Source organism: Salvelinus sp. IW2-2015, linkage group LG20 (assembly GCF_002910315.2).
Source record: "Salvelinus sp. IW2-2015 linkage group LG20, ASM291031v2, whole genome shotgun sequence".
NCBI classification, from domain to species: Eukaryota; Metazoa; Chordata; class Actinopteri; order Salmoniformes; family Salmonidae; genus Salvelinus; species Salvelinus sp. IW2-2015.
This window is the reverse complement of record NC_036860.1, coordinates 19,271,009-19,286,867: the sequence shown is the minus strand read 5'-3', so window position 1 is coordinate 19,286,867 and position 15,859 is coordinate 19,271,009. Positions and strand designations below refer to the sequence as shown.

Genomic DNA, 15,859 nt, shown 5'->3' with positions numbered 1-15,859 from the left:
CATCTTGMCCCTCCACTTTGCCTACTCGAATAACATAATCAGTGGAAACATAGAAAGACAGACTGTTCTTCAAAGCACAATACCCCCCTTTGTATTGCTACAAACCATTACATTSTCAATGTACTGTACGGACCCAGTCAATACAAAGCAATTTAATTAAAGGGTATTTTAACATGAAATGATCAAAATACTTCTACTTTTTCCTTTCCTTCTGGTTAATCAGAAAGTTGGTAGGAAGAACTCAAAAGATCCTGATATAACTAATTCCAATGGTCCTGAAATTGTATTCTTTTTTTCCCCCGTGGAATGTGTGTGACGTTAGATCCCCATGTGAAACCTCCGATGCAGTTCCTACTGTAGCAGAATCAAAACACTGTTTCAAAAGACAGGATTTTCATCATGCTTTTAAACTGCCAGGATCTCCAGTATGACTTTAGAGTAAGCTGTTTAGCACTCGATGTGAGTTTGTTGGTGTGCTGACCACAGTATTGATGGATGCTTGGTGCTGTAAAGAGGGGTGGTTGTGAGGTGGTTCATTGTAGGCCAGCTGCAGTGTGTTCTGCTGCCTGTCTCCCTCCCACACGCTTCCTGCTTTGCGTCCATTGCCACACACACACACACACCCGCACGCTCAGGCCTGGGAAGTGACTAAACAACAGTAAACTCCCACACTCCATGTGTTACACAGCACATATACACACTCCATGTGTTACATGGGACATACACTCCTTGTGTTACACAACACACACACACCCGTTTGTTACACAGCACTCAAATTGTACAACTACGTAAGTACATTAATTTCAGTATTCAAAAAATCTAATCGTCGTCAGTTTGTCTATCAAATTTCACAGTACATGACGCTCAGCCTCATCAATTACAGTACCAGCCTCATCAATTACAGTACCAGCCTCATCAATTACAGTACCAGCCTCATCAATTACAGTACCAGTCAAAAGTTTGGACACCACCTCATTCCAGGGGTTTTCTTTATTTTTTACTATTTWCTACATTGTGGGCTGAGTCTTTTGCCTAATGGTGTTTTTGAGGTTGAGTAACTGCAAGATCACGGTCGAATCAGGGGCTGAACATGTTTTTAATTCTAATTTTCTTTATGGGGGCGTRTTTGTTAACAATACCACTGAAGATATAAAAAAAGAAGGTCCAAGCTTCTTCGACAGAGGGAGATCAAGCTGATTCTATACTAATTTACAGAGGCCAGAATAAGTTTTTTACCAAGCGTCTGATAAATCAGGACAGGACGTTTCACTGAGMAGTCATTACGAACACAGGCTGTGAAACAGTGATCCCTAAGGTCATTTCAAAAAACACCAGACTGATAACTATCACGATTATTTGTGAGGACAATGTCAAGGAGAGTAGCCTTTCCTTGGTGTTTGGGGTCGTACCTTGTGGGATTGGTAATAATCTGAGAGAGATTTAGGGAATCACATTGTTTTAAGACTTGGTCATGTGGTTTAAGCATGTCCAAGTTTAGGTCACCTAGCAGGACAAATTCAGACTTAGGGCCGGTAGGGTATAGGCTGGTGCTGATGRACGACGATAACACCCAGCAACAGTCAACAAAGAGCTAGTAGAAAGCTTAATGCTTAAAACCAACAAATCAAATTGTTTGGGGACAGACTTGGTGGAGACAACCGAGCACTGAAGGTGTTCCTTGGTAAAGATTGCCACTCCACCACCTTCGGAAACCATAATACACATGTCAAACACATTTCAAAGCCTATTCTAAGTTAATCAAATGTATTAACGTGTCTTTGTTTGTTCTGTTCCCCCTCCCTCTCTCTGTTTTACTCTTTCCCTCTCTCTCATTCCAACTCTTTCTTTCTCCTCTCTCTCCATTCCTCCATGGATATGGTGATGTGACACTGACAGAGCTCCCAGCTGAAGAAGGTAAATATTGACCTTTCCAGTGTGATTCTGGTGCCTCCTTTTACAAGCTGACAATTAGCCCTATAGCCTCGGGATCATCTGTGTTGTACTAGAGAGATACAGTTAGGGAAAACCCTCAGAGTACACACTGACTGTTGTAGCACTACCCATATAGATACAAAGACACACCGTCAGTAGAACAGGGCGCCATAACTGGAAGAACACAAGTATGCCTATAGAAGTCCCAYAGCATCAACAGATGGGGAGCTATATTTACTGTAGTTCAGATTATCATATGTACAGTACTTTCAGGCCTTGACTAAGTTGTTAGGCATCTTTGACATGATGATGTATAGCCGGACAGCCATGTGACTGACTACATCTCTCTGTGTGTGTATTGCAGGCAAGTCCCTGTGGGAGCTGGTGGTGGAGCAGTTTGAGGACCTCCTGGTCAGGATCCTATTGCTAGCTGCCTGCGTCTCCTTTGTAAGTAACCACTGTACACAAGAATACCCATCAACAGGATGCATCGCTGACTGCTGCTCATCACGGTCTCTCTCTGTTTGCGCCACTCATTCATATTGCATATTGAATGTTTTGGGCTTTTGCACAGTGGATGCGTCACCGGACGTCTGGCTTTGCAGCTTGGCCGATAGTGACAACTAGTCTGCTCTGGCCTGACAGTGGGCATCACGTAGCCATAATGCTCTGGCCTGACAGTGGGCATCATGTAGCCATAATGCTCTGCCTGCAGACAGTGCTTAGCATACCACCTCTGTATTTCCAATAATATTGAAATGCCAATGGGGAAAGTTCAGACATTTGAAATTCCTAGATCTTCCTCAGCTCTGTCTGCTTTTTATAAATCTCTRAAGCTGGAGACTCTTACTTCCCTCACTAGCTTTAAGCACCAGCTGTCAGAGCAGCTCACAGATCACTAAACCTGTACATTGCTCATCTGTAAATAGCCCATCCAATCTWCCTCATCCCCATACTGTATTTATTTATTTCTTGTTCCTTTGCCACCCAGTATCTCTTCTTGCACATGCATCTTCTGCACACCCTACCATTCCAGTGTTTAATTGCTATATTGTAATTACTTCGCCACCATGGCCTATTTATTGCCTTACCTCTCTTATCCTACCTCATTTGCACATGCTGTATATAGATTTTTCTACTGTATTATTGATTGTATGTTTGTTTATTCCATGTGTAACTCTGTTGTTGTATGTGTCGAACTGCTTTGCTTTATCTTGGCCAGGTCGCAGTTGCAAATGAGAACTTGTTCTCAACTAGCCTACCTGGTTAAATAAAGGTGAAATAAAAATAAATACTGCATAATATCACTTTAGTATTTTGAATAATACCAGATAACCTGCACTCTGACACATACAATTCCTTGACGTGGAACTGACAGTTATTTTTTTTACTACTTTGCAGATATGAAACACAGACAATCAATATATCTAATTCCCAGTTYATGCTACAAAACCAACTTTATAAGAGGTTTTAAAAATAGGTTATTYTTTATTTATTTTACCTTTATTTAACTAGGCAAGTCAGTTAAGAACAAATTCTTATTTTCAATGACGGCCTAGGAACAGTGGGTTAACTGCCTTGTTCAGGGGCAGAACGACAGATATGTACCTTGTCAGCTCGGGGATTCAATCTTGCAACCTTTCGGTTACTAGTCCAACGCTCTAACCACTAGGCTAYGCTGCCGCCCCCAATATTTGACTCAACATTCCATGATCTACAGTAAGGCATTGTTGGCAGAATAGATTGATGCCGTTCAATGCATGAGTCATATAATTCACCAATACGTTTCTTGGTAGTCCAAAATATATTGCTAACAGTTTGTAAATCAGCTGGCCTGGTACAGTACGTTGTTTGCTGCCTCCATTTGGGATGCACTGTTTCAGTTTCAATGGCTAAATATTTTGGACAGAAACGGACAAATGTAACTAAGGCTAGGAATGTTAATACAATGAAACTAGCAAGGGCAATGATCATAACGTGGCTAATAGGCTAGCTTATCTATTTATGTAGCAAGCTAAAAACACGCAGCCTAATTTTAGCTATATAGCTAGCTAGCTGCTAGGAGAATGTCATTTCATGCCATTGGAAGTGGGTGAGTGACTGACTTTCCCCTCATGTCGTTTTTCGGTGGCTATACACAGCTAGAGATGCAGGTGTTATTTGGTTAGCTAGCAAGAACTTGAACGACTGTTATACAGTTAGCCAGACAATTTGCAAACGCAAGAGATATGCTATCTYCTCTGATTTCAGAGCACTCTTTTCTGAGCTCTGGTACACTCAGACCTGATGAATTTACGAACTCTCAACACTTGCTGAATATGACCGATGTCAGTAAACGTAGGCAAAAAAAAGTAATAGTTAGTCAAGATCGCTCGAGATAACATGTAAACAGCCTAGCCAGCTCTGCTACGGTGAGTAAAATGGTCAGAGGGAGGTGTTCTCTCATCTGTGTCTGGAAGTAGCTAGCTAGACAGTTAGCTTAGGTGCTTGGTTGGGACAAGTATGCATTGGCAGAAGGATGAGGAGGCTACAATTCTCCATCGTTTATGATTGCAATTTATACGGTCAACTAGCTGAAAAACTGAGGTTTTATCTAATGTTCCTTCGTTAGATTTTAGTTCATCTTGCTCTGGCTAGCATTAGTTGTTGATGTGCATAACTGAGGCAGCGAGCCTACCTTTATGGTTGTTTGATCAATAGGACTGTAAAGTTMCCAAATGTAAGAGGACTCCCGTAGTGTTTAAATATTTGTGGAAATCCATTCAGGTGTATTTTGTGGCTTTWGTTGAATGCGTTCTAGCTAATGATCTAAAGTTGTGCTGTTGCAACTGCCTGTAAACACACAGTCCAGTTCAAGGTGAATGATGGCCGGCCAGTGTGGGAAAATGGCTTGTTTGTATAATGCCTGCTGTAGCTCTGATTGGCTATAGCACAACGGTCTGTGTAGACTCCGTTCTTGGACGAGACAGATGTTTTTTTGTATATTTTATTTGCTGCMGTGTCTATTAATTGTCCAAACGTTCGTCCGCTTTCCCACTCTATATTGCTATAGATTTTTCCCATAAATGCCTTACTATATGTAATTCCCAAACATTCTAAGAATTTATRAAACTGTGAAAATAACCATATCTAAGTGCTTGCTGGTCAGAAAATGTTTAGGAAAGTGTCATTCTTCCTGGGGGTGTACATGAACAGGTTTTAACAAGATTTCATGTTGCTAAAATGCTGTCAGTTCCACTTTTAAATAGTGACCCTGTTTTGGGCCAGATGGTAAGGTAGATGGGGTGAGTGTCATGACCAAGGGAACCCTGCCTGTATAATTATTTTATTTCCATCTATTACTGTTACTGTGCCACAGGATGGAATTACTGGGCAATTCTGGGAAGTAGGAAAAAAACGTAACATGTATATGATACAGTATCTGCACTAATTGCCTGTGTGTTGATCCTGATGCCTTGTGTTTAAGTGGGAGGCTGTGAGTCCAGACAAGCCTGGGGTGGATTGGGCTGCCTGCGTGTCTGCAGAGTTAGTTTTTCCTAATCTAAATTGGGCTGTCCCTACTTTTAATGTAAATGTGTTGTTTACAGTGAAACAGAGCCGCTGTTCCATTCCACTGATTTACAGCTTTACTAAACTCAGCAAAAAAAGAAACGTCCTCTCACTGTCAYCTGCGTTTATTTTCAGCAAACTTAACGTGTGTAAATATTTGTATGAACATAACAAGATTAAACAACTGATACATAAACGGAGCAAGTTCCACAAACATGTGACTAACAGAAATGGAATAATGTGTTCCTGAGCAAAGGGGGGGTCAAAATCAAAAGTAAGTCAGTATCTGGTGTGGCCACCAGCTGCATTAAGTACTGCAGTGCATCTCCTCCTCATGGACTGCACCAGATTTGCCAGTTCTTGCTGTGACATGTTACCCCACTCTTCCACCAAGGCTCCTGCAAGTTCCCGGACATTTCTGGGGGGATTGGCCCTAGCCCTCACCCAGACGTGCTCAATAGGATTGAGATCCGGGCTCTTCGCTAACCGTGGCAGAACACTGACATTCTTGTCTTGCAGGAAATCACGCACAGAACTAGCAGTATGGCTGGTGGCATTGTCATACTGGAGAGTCATGTCAGGATGAGCCTGCAGGAAGGGTACCACATGAAGGAGGAGGATGTCTTCACTGTAACGCACAGTGTTGAGATTGCCTGCAATGACAACAAGCTCAGTCCGATGATGCTGTGACACACCGCCCCAGACCATGACGGACCCTCCACCTCCAAATGGATCCCACTCCAGAGTACAGGCCTCGGTGTAACGCTCATTCCTTCGCCGATAAACGCGAATCCAACCATCACCCATGGTGATACAAAACCGTGACTCATCAGTGAAGAGCACTTTTTGCCAGTCCTGTCTGGTCCAGCGACGGTGCCCATAGGCAACATTGTTGCCGGTGAGGACCTGCCTTACAACAGGTCTACAAGCCCTCAGGCCAGCCTCTCTCAGCCTATTGCGGACAGTCTGAGCACTGATGGAGGGATTGTGCGTTCCTGGCTCCCACAGCTTTACTACATACCAAGCAGCGCTGAGTCGGGTTCACTACTCAGCTTTCTGAGAGTACCATAATTTCCCCCTGAATTTGAGAGCGCCCTGTTTGAAACTCCCGCACATCCTTTGAGACTTGAATGCTGATGGATCCTTTATGGATCAATCCTATCAGTCAGTCATTTAAAACTGTTGTTGGAAAGGATAGTAGCAGTGACCTTTGCCAGGCCTCTCAGGAGAACAGCAACATGTGAGCTCTCGGTGCAGTGCCTGCTAGTGCTGGTGGAGAATGTGACCTGCGGTAGTATCTGAAGGAGAGGCTAACCTATACAAGGGCCAAACCTCAATGTGGAACTCATTTGTGTGCCTATTTGAATATGTTAATGGAGATATTGACCTGCCCTGAATCTTTGCATGACATGATGATAATAAAGAGCCTTGTAACCAGGCGACAGGAGCAGAACAGAGGAGAAAGTGTTGCTGTGTTGTTTTGAAGCAGGCTCCAATATGATATAATCATATACTGTACATTACTATGGAGAGAAGTAGCAGAAGAGGGAGAATGCTCAAGTTTACCATTGTAGGCTCAATAGCTGTTATACTGGACACAATGCTTACGGATAGTTTTGTAACATTAAATACTGATAAGGCTATCTTTTTACTCTAATTGTTTTACTGATATTGTTGTTGAGCCAATTTGATCACTATTATCCATGTATAAGGATGGAGAGTATAGACCGGGCCATACCAAGTCAATCACTACAGGTTCAAAGGTAACAGAAGCTGTGCAGAGCTGCGTTGTAGTGTTAACACTCCCWGGAACATTTCACTTAAACTCCCCACCGGAGACCAGGGTTCAATCGACGCGTCCACCCTTCTCCCGCTTGCTTGTTTCTCCACCTCATTTCATTACTGTCTGAATAAAGTGTTAAAACACCCCAAAATATACACTGAGCGTACAAAACATTAGGAACACCTTCCTAATATTGAGTTGCACCCCCTTTTGCTGTCAGAACAGCCTCAATTCATCTGTGCATGGGCTCAACAAGGTGTTGAAAGCGTTCCACAGGGATGCTGGCCCATGTTGACTCCACTGCTTCCCACAGTTGTCATGTTGGCTGGATGTCCTTTGGGTGGTGGGCCATTCTTGATACACATGGGAAACTTTTGCGCTTGAAAAACAGCGTAAAAACAGCGTATGGCAGGAGGTACCAGGCATACCGGTCGAGWSWSWCTCGACCGGTATGCCTGGTACCTCCTGCCATATCTCATTCAAAGGCACTTAAATATTTTGTCTTGCCTGTTCACCCTCAATGTCACACATACGTAATTTACATTTTTGTCGTTTAGCAGATGAGCGACTTACAGTTCTGAGTGCATACATTTTCATACTGGTCCCCTGTGGAAATCGAACCCACAACCCTGGCGTTGCAAGCGCCACACGGGACCCCAATCCATGTCTCAAGGCTTAAAAATCCTTCTTTAACCTGTCTCCTCCCCTTCATCTACACTGATTTTAACAAGTGACATCAATAAGGGATCATGGCTTTCACATAGACAGTCTATGTCATGGAAAGAGCATGTTTGTTTTATCCACTCATTGTATTTGTTAAAGGTCACAAAGGCTCACCCATTAAACCGGTGTGAACATTTGTAGACTTCCTCCATTTGATTCTAAGGAAAGGTTAGCTTGCCTTTATTTATTTTTCCATGGCATTATGTGAGAAAGGAGTGTAGGTTTTGGGTTGTACAGGAAAGGAGGGAAAAATTCGAGTGGCCTTTGAATTTGGTTAAATTGGGCTCTCATTCTTCTCTTGTTCTCCTACACATCTTGGTAAACTGTCTTTGGCATTGGGTTTTTTCTTCCGTTTGTTGACGCTGTGTTTGGTTGGAACTTAGTCGGAAATCTGGACATTCAGTCAAAATAAGCCAACTGTCTGCGCTTTTTTCTTTTTTGGGGGGTGGTATGTGTGTGTGTGTGTGTGTGTGTGAAGGATTTAGCTTTTTACTTTAACAATCTTAGGTGGAGATTTTTTAAATGTGTGTAGGAGTCGCTTAATGTATAAGTTTAGGTTTGTGGAAAAACCCCTGTGATAAGTTGAAATGGACTCCTGCACTAATACCTTAAACCCTGTGTAAACCTGAGCCTTCTCGTCTTGCTTCTCTCTCTAACTCTTGTCTGCTGAAACTAAAAAATATTCGCTTAGTGTCAGAATTGCAACGGAAACGTGTGTGTGCGTTTCAACTGGCTAGATAGGCTGAATGGAAGGATGGATCAGAAGGCGTTGCCCTCCATCAATGTTCTCTACACAGAGCAGCAGAGCGGAGTGAAGGGGATATTTGCGAGCCCCAAACGACTGTGARTGATGAGTTATCGACCGGGGCTTGAGCCACTGATCTGCCGTGCCTCGTTCGCCTCGCTCCTCCTCACTACTCAATACTCACTGTGGAGGGGATAACTTTTACTGGGATGTGGTTAAGCTCTGTATTATCACCAACTGTGCATCTCGTTGTCTCCTCTTCGAATCCACAGCATTCCAGTGGTGACTTTGTGCACCTTCTCTCCCACATACATAAGGACCTAGCTTTTAATGTTGTTAAAGTCCACAATTAACCTACAGGAATAAAAGGACAACCGGAATAGCTAATAGGGTGCCATTTGGGGCAGCAGGTAGCCTAGTGGTTAGAGCGTTGGACCAGTAACTGAAAGGTTGTTGCTCGAATCCCCGAGTTGACAAGGTAAAAATCTGTCGTTCTGCTCTTGAACAAGGCAGATAACCCACTGTTCCCCGGTAGGCTGTCATTGTAAATATATATATATTTTTTTCAAATGACAGATGTGGGATGCACCCCAACCCTAGTGGAGAATGTTGCCCTCAGTATTTTGGCCACTGCTGACCTTTATGCATAGATGCTACCCCTTCCTGCCTTTACACGTCATCCATTTCCTTGCTGCCATTTTGGGTCGGAAGATGCTTTAGTTCCTATATACTATACGTACTACAACTCACTAGAGGTGGAGAGAGGACCAAGCCACAAGGAGACTACATCCTCTACAAAGAATTCTCATATTGAGGCTACTCTCTCTCTCTGTCCAGGAGACTCCTATTGAGGCCACTCTCTCTCTCTGTCCAGGAGACTCCTATTGAGGCCACTCTTCTCTCTCCAGGAGACTCCTATTGAGGCCACTCTCTCTCTCTGTCCAGGAGACTCCTATTGAAGCCACTCTCTCTCTCTGTCCAGGAGACTCCTATTGAGGCCACTCTCTCTCTCTGTCCAGGAGACTCCTTATTGAGGCTTACTCTCTCTCTCTGTCCAGGAGACTCTTATTGAGGCTACTCTCTCTCTCTCTCTGTCCAGGAGACTCATATTGAGTCTGTCTGTTTTATCTGGAGAGGAGACTCATATTTCTCTCCGTCTGTGTTCCAGGTGCTGGCTCTGTTTGAGGAGGGAGAGGAGACCATCACAGCCTTCGTGGAACCCATTGTCATCCTGCTCATCCTCATCGCTAACGCTGTGATTGGAGTCTGGCAGGTGAGACCCTCTCTTAGTGTGTATGTGTGTGGATGCATGTTCACCTGAAGACTCATATTGAGTGTGTATTTGTTCTCAAAATGTGTGAGGTATGATGTCACCGTGTGTGCATTTTCAGACAATTTACATTTGTATCCTTTGCTCACCTGTATGCGTACASTGTTGCTCCTACCCAGCTGGTATTTGCCTGGAGCAGATAGCAGATGAGATGGTGCTAAAATACAAGGTATTATGGTGTGTCACTTAGGGTGAGGAGGTCATTATATAAAGTGTCCTTTATCCTATASGGAAACCATAACCTCTATTTGGCTTTCGATCATCATGCGTTTCAGCAGGGCTTTATTGATGTACTTTATTGTTGGTAAGGAGAGACTTATCAATTGAAACCATGGAGCCCACGTTCAAACTACAGCCAATGCCAAGCTCTTAAAGCGTTTAAATAGCCTCGTTGGACATGTATTAGTGCCGAGACGATACCAGTATCGTGATACCCGTTAGTGTCATGGCAATGAAGCAAAACACAAGGCAGATTTAACATCTTTAGAAAAACAGCCCTAATGTTGGAAACAAACATCATTATGTTGTCAACCAGAGTCACATTTATTTRTTTTCCAAGCTATAGCACACAATATTTTACAAMCAGCAGGTAATTAAAGGACCAAAGGGTTTGGTCTGCTTTGTGTTCAARTTTTTGCCATTGAAAGATACTGGTATACGTATGACAATGTACATATCTGCTTCTAGAGGCGCCAGTAAAACAAGCCATTTATGACGTGAATGCCATTTCTGTAGGACTTTTAGTCCGTGAATGATGACATGTTGTCTGCAACCTCTGGTCTCTTGGCCCTCCCACCCCTACGGGAGGGCAGCTTCCGCTCAGCTGTCCAAGCTCTTCTCTGTCCTAGTACCCCAATGGTGGAACCAGCTTCCCCCTGAATCTAGGACAGCAGAGTCCCTGTCCATCTTCCGAAAGCACCTGAAACCCTACCTCTTCAAAGAGTATCTTAAATAATCCCCCTCATCTCAATTTAATAATTCCTCAACCGACACTTACACTTCACTCCGTAGAGCTCCAAGACAGGATTGTGTCGAGTCACAGATCTGGGGAAGGGTGCCAAAGAACTTCTGCAGCATGTAAGGTCTCCAAGAACACAATGGCCACCATCATTCTTAAATGGAAGAAGTTTGGCACCACCAAGACTCTTCCTAGAGCTGGACGCCCAGCCAAACTGCGCAATCGGGGGAGAAGGGCCTTGGTCAGGGAGGTGACCAAGAACCCGATGGTCACTCTTCAGTAAAAGGCACGTGACAGCCCGCTTGGAGTTTGCCAAAAGGCACCTAAAAGACCATGAGAAACAAGATTCGCTGGTCTGATGAAACCAAGATTGAACTCTCTGGTCTGAATGCCAAGCGTCACGTCTGGAAGACGCCAGGCACCATCCCTACGGTGAAGCGTGGTGGCAGCAGGATCGAGGGAAAGATGAACGGAGCAAAGTACAGAGAGATCCTTGATGAAAACCTGCTCAGGACCTCAGACCGGGACGACGGTTCACCTTCCAACAGGACAACGACCCTAAGCACACAGCCAAGACATTGCAGGAGTGGCTTTGGGACAAGTCTCTGAATATCCTTGAGTGGCCCAGCCAGAGCCCGGACTTGAACCCGATCGAACATCTCTGGAGAGACCTGAAAATAGTTGTGCAGCGGCGCTCCACGTCCAACCTGACAGCGCTTGAGAGGATCTGCAAAGAAGAATGGGAGGAACTCCCCAAGTACCGGTTTGCCAAGCTTGCAGCATCATATCCAAGAAGACTCAATTCTGTAATCACTGCCAAAGGTGCTTCAACAAAGTACTGAGTAAAGGGTCTGAATACTTATGTAAATGTGATATTTCAGTTTTTTTTWAAACCTGGTTTTGCTTTTTCATGTTGGGGTATTGTGTGTAGACTACATTTTTATTTATTTTTCATCAATTTTATAATTTGGCTGTAATGTAACAAAATGTGGAAAAAGTTAATGGGTCTGAATACTTTCCGAATGCACTACGTCATCTGCCTTTTTTGCAATTATTTTCCATTGGACAAAAGATCTAACCCACAAATGTTGGCTAAGGATTTTTTTTGCCAAACTAACAATGTCTTACTGTATTTAAATTATTTGATTTGATTTCAACTAACTAACTTGTTTCTAAAATACAGCACAATATAATACACAATATTACATAAGAGCAGTGAGAGTGATGTTTATCAGACTGCCCATTTGATTCACACAGTGGTATGTGGTTTTCCCACCTAGCTATCTTAAGATGAATGCACTTAACTGTAAGTCGCTCTGGATAAGAGTGTCTGCTAAATGACTAAAATGTAAACTTGTCTTTGTTCAGTTCAGTCTGTAGATCTACAGACAGTTAGTTCAGTGTTAATTGAAGGTCTTTGAAAAGAAGTCTAATCAGAATAGGACCCTGAATAGAGCACTTTGGCCCTTGAGGGACGAGGAGAAAAAGGAGGGATGGCTTGGTAGAATAAGATGTTTTTATGGAACAATTTGAGAGGGAGCGAGCGAGAGCGCACTGGGTGAGATCAGTCTATGGATATTTAGCTTGTAGACATCGCCTTTCTAGTAGGTGTTAATTTGGGATTTCATTCCAAGTTGACGGGAATATACAAACGCTGCACCATGGTACAAAATGGGTCTTGGGTAAAGCATCAACCTTTTGGCCTCTGTGTTGATATTGAACCTGCCACTCGCTTTGTCCGTCTCATGCTCTCTCTTTGTGGTCCAGGAGAGGAATGCAGAGAACGCCATCGAGGCTCTCAAGGAGTACGAGCCAGAGATAGCCAAGGTGTACCGCATGAATCGCAAGGCAGTCCAGAGGGTCAAGGCCCGGGAAATAGTGCCTGGGGATGTTGTCGAGATTGCCGGTGAGTAGAGGCTGTCCCTGGTGTCACAAGTTGGGGGGAAAGGTCTTTTCAGTGGTAGTCTTTCTGTGTTCCCCCTCACCATGCATGCTTGCCCTTACCCAACACACACTCTCTCGTGTGTAAGGCCCCATTTCCAGTGCTGGAAACATTGCTCAAAACTAAGTTACATAACAGCCTTTCCTCTGGGCCCACAGGTGCCAGCCAGGACCACAGCTGTGTGTGTGCACGCACGCTAAACTGCAAAGTGGCTGTGGTCGTCCCTGTATTTAGGGCCCTATTTAAATTTCCACAGAATTTCCCTTGGCTTTTCCATGCTCTCAGTTTTACCACCTGGTCACTGCTGCTGGCTGTTTGTCAGCTATACACTCACTCACTCACACTATGCCCTCTGTCTAAAAGTAGTCTTGTTGTCTGCTTCCAGAACTAAGTTGTCTGGTTCCAGAACATCTGTTTATCACACACACACACACACAGTGCTGACATGGTCTCATAATCAAAGTGATTTGTTTTTTTATAACCCTTGACTTTGCTTCTCTAATGATCTCTCTGAAGCAGCAGCAGAGCAACGTCTTCGGGAGGTGGGATAAAAAGGGGTAGGATGAAGGGATTGAGACTGGAATCACAGTTTTCATTCATAATCACTGCACTGCGCACCTCACACCAGGGGAAAGGGATGGCGTGCTCTGAATGGGTAACGTGCTAGCTTGAATGAAGCCACCGCGTTATTGTCAGGTAGCATGGATTTGAGAATGAAATGACTTCAACCATTGACTGACTGAGGATTTCAGATGCGAGGCTGTTTCTTTTTCCTTTTCGCCATCTTGTGTATGTTTCTGGTAGAGGGGGAGAGAGAAAGGAGGAGAGGTGGTGTAAATGACATGCCCCAGTGCCATAGGAAACACTTTGTGTGTCTGAGCTTGTGTATGCGTGTTGAATGTCAACCAGGCTGTGACGGGCTCACATTTAGTATTTATTAGGATCCCCATTACTCTTCCTGGGATCCTAAATGTACAATATAAAATCCACAATACCTGTGTGTGTGTGTGATTTTACTGCTCGCTTGAGTTACTTGATGTGGACGAGTTCCATGTAGTCATGGCTCTATGTAGTACTGCATGCGTCACATAGTCTGTTCTGGACTTGGGGACTGTGAAGAGACCTCTGGTGGCATGTCTTGTAGGGTAATTATGGGTGTCCGAGCTGTGTGTTTAGCTGTTTTGAATTGCCCGTTTAGTGCGATCAACACATCAATGCCTCTCGCAAAGCCAAGTAGTGATGCAGTCATTCTCTCCTCTACTTTGAGCCAGGAGAGATTGACATGCATGTTATTGGCCCTCCATGTACATTTAGAAATGCCAGCTGTGCTGCTCTGTTGGTCAAGTGTAATTTGCCTATTTAAAAAWAWATATATATATATATTTCACCTTTATTTAACCAGGTAGGCAAGTTGAGAACAAGTTCTAATTTACAATTGCGACCTGGCCAAGATAAAGCAAAGCAGTTCGACACATAACCACACAGAGTTACACATGGAGTAAAACAAACATACAGTCAATAATACAGTAGAAAAATACGTCTATTTACAATGTGAGCAAGTGAGGTGAGATAAGGGAGGTGAAGGCAAAAAAAGGCCATGGTGGCAAAGTAAATACAATATAGCAAGTGAACACTGGAATGGTTGATTTGCAGTGGAAGAATGTGCAAAGTAGAGAGAGAAATAATGGGGTGCAAAGGAGCTAAATAAATAAATAAATACAGTAGGGAAAGAGGTAGTTGTTTGGGCTAAATTATAGATGGGCTATGTACAGGTGCAGTAATCTGTGAGCTGCTCTGACAGCTGGTGCTTAAAGCTAGTGAGGGAGATAAGTGTTTCCAGTTTCAGAGATTTTTGTAGTTCGTTCCAGTCATTGGCAGCAGAGAACTGGGAAGAGTGAGGCGGCCAAAGGAAGAATTGGTTTTGGGGTGACCAGAGAGATATACCTGCTGGAGCGCGTGCTACAGGTGGGTGCTGCTATGGTGACCAGCGAGCTGAGATAAGGGGGGACTTTACCTAGCAGGGTCTTGTAGATGACCTGGAGCCAGTGGGTTGGCGACGAGTATGAAGCGAGGGCCAGCCAACGAGAGCGTACAGGTCGCAGTGGTGGGTAATATATGGGGCTGTGATAGACTGCATGCAATTTATTGAATAGGGTATTGGAGGCTATTTTGTAAATGACATCACCGAAGTCGAGGATTGGTAGGATGGTCAGTTTTACAAGGGTATGTTTGGGCAGCATGAGTGAAGGATGCTTTGTTGCGATATAGGAAGCCAATTCTAGTTTTAATTTTGGATTGGAGATGATTGTGAGTCTGGAAGGAGAGTTTACAGTCTAACCAGACACCTAGGTATTTGTAGTTGTCCACGTATTCTAAGTCAGAGCCATCCAGAGTAGTGATGCTGGACGGGCGGGCAGGTGCAGGCAGCGATCGGTTGAAGAGCATGCATTTAGTTTTACTCGTATTTAAGAGGAATTGGAGGCCACGAAGGAGAGTTGTATGGCATTGAAGCTCGCCTGGAGGTTGTTAACACAGTGTCCAAAGAAGGGCCAGAAGTATACAGAATGGTGTCGTCTGCGTAGAGGTGGATCAGGCTCACCAGCAGCAAGAGCGACATCATTGATGTATACAGAGAAGAGAGTCGGTCCAAGAATTGAACCCTGTGGCACCCCCATAGAGCTGCCAGAGGCCTGGACAACAGACCCTCCGATTTGACACACTGAACTCGATCAGAGAAGTAGTTGGTGAACAAGGCGAGGCAATCATTGAGAAACAAGGCTGTCGAGTCATAACGATGGCAGGATGTGGTGATTGACAGAGTCGAAAGCCTTGGCCAGGTCAATGAATACAGCTGCACAGTATTGTTTCTTATCGATGGCGGTTAAGATGTCGTTTAG

The 15,859-nt window shown here is 44.0% G+C and overlaps 1 protein-coding gene across 1 annotated transcript in view; it reads left to right on the top strand.

Annotated features, from left to right (window-relative positions):
- LOC111980465 (sarcoplasmic/endoplasmic reticulum calcium ATPase 1) overlaps positions 1–15,859 on the top strand; it is a 91,946-nt gene that overhangs the window by 11,779 nt on the left and 64,308 nt on the right. The window contains exons 2-5 of the mRNA XM_024011201.2: positions 1,897–1,914; positions 2,297–2,379; positions 9,901–10,005; positions 12,788–12,926. Coding sequence (XP_023866969.1) covers positions 1,897–1,914; positions 2,297–2,379; positions 9,901–10,005; positions 12,788–12,926 — 345 coding nt within the window. The remainder of the gene's footprint in view (positions 1–1,896; positions 1,915–2,296; positions 2,380–9,900; positions 10,006–12,787; positions 12,927–15,859) is intronic.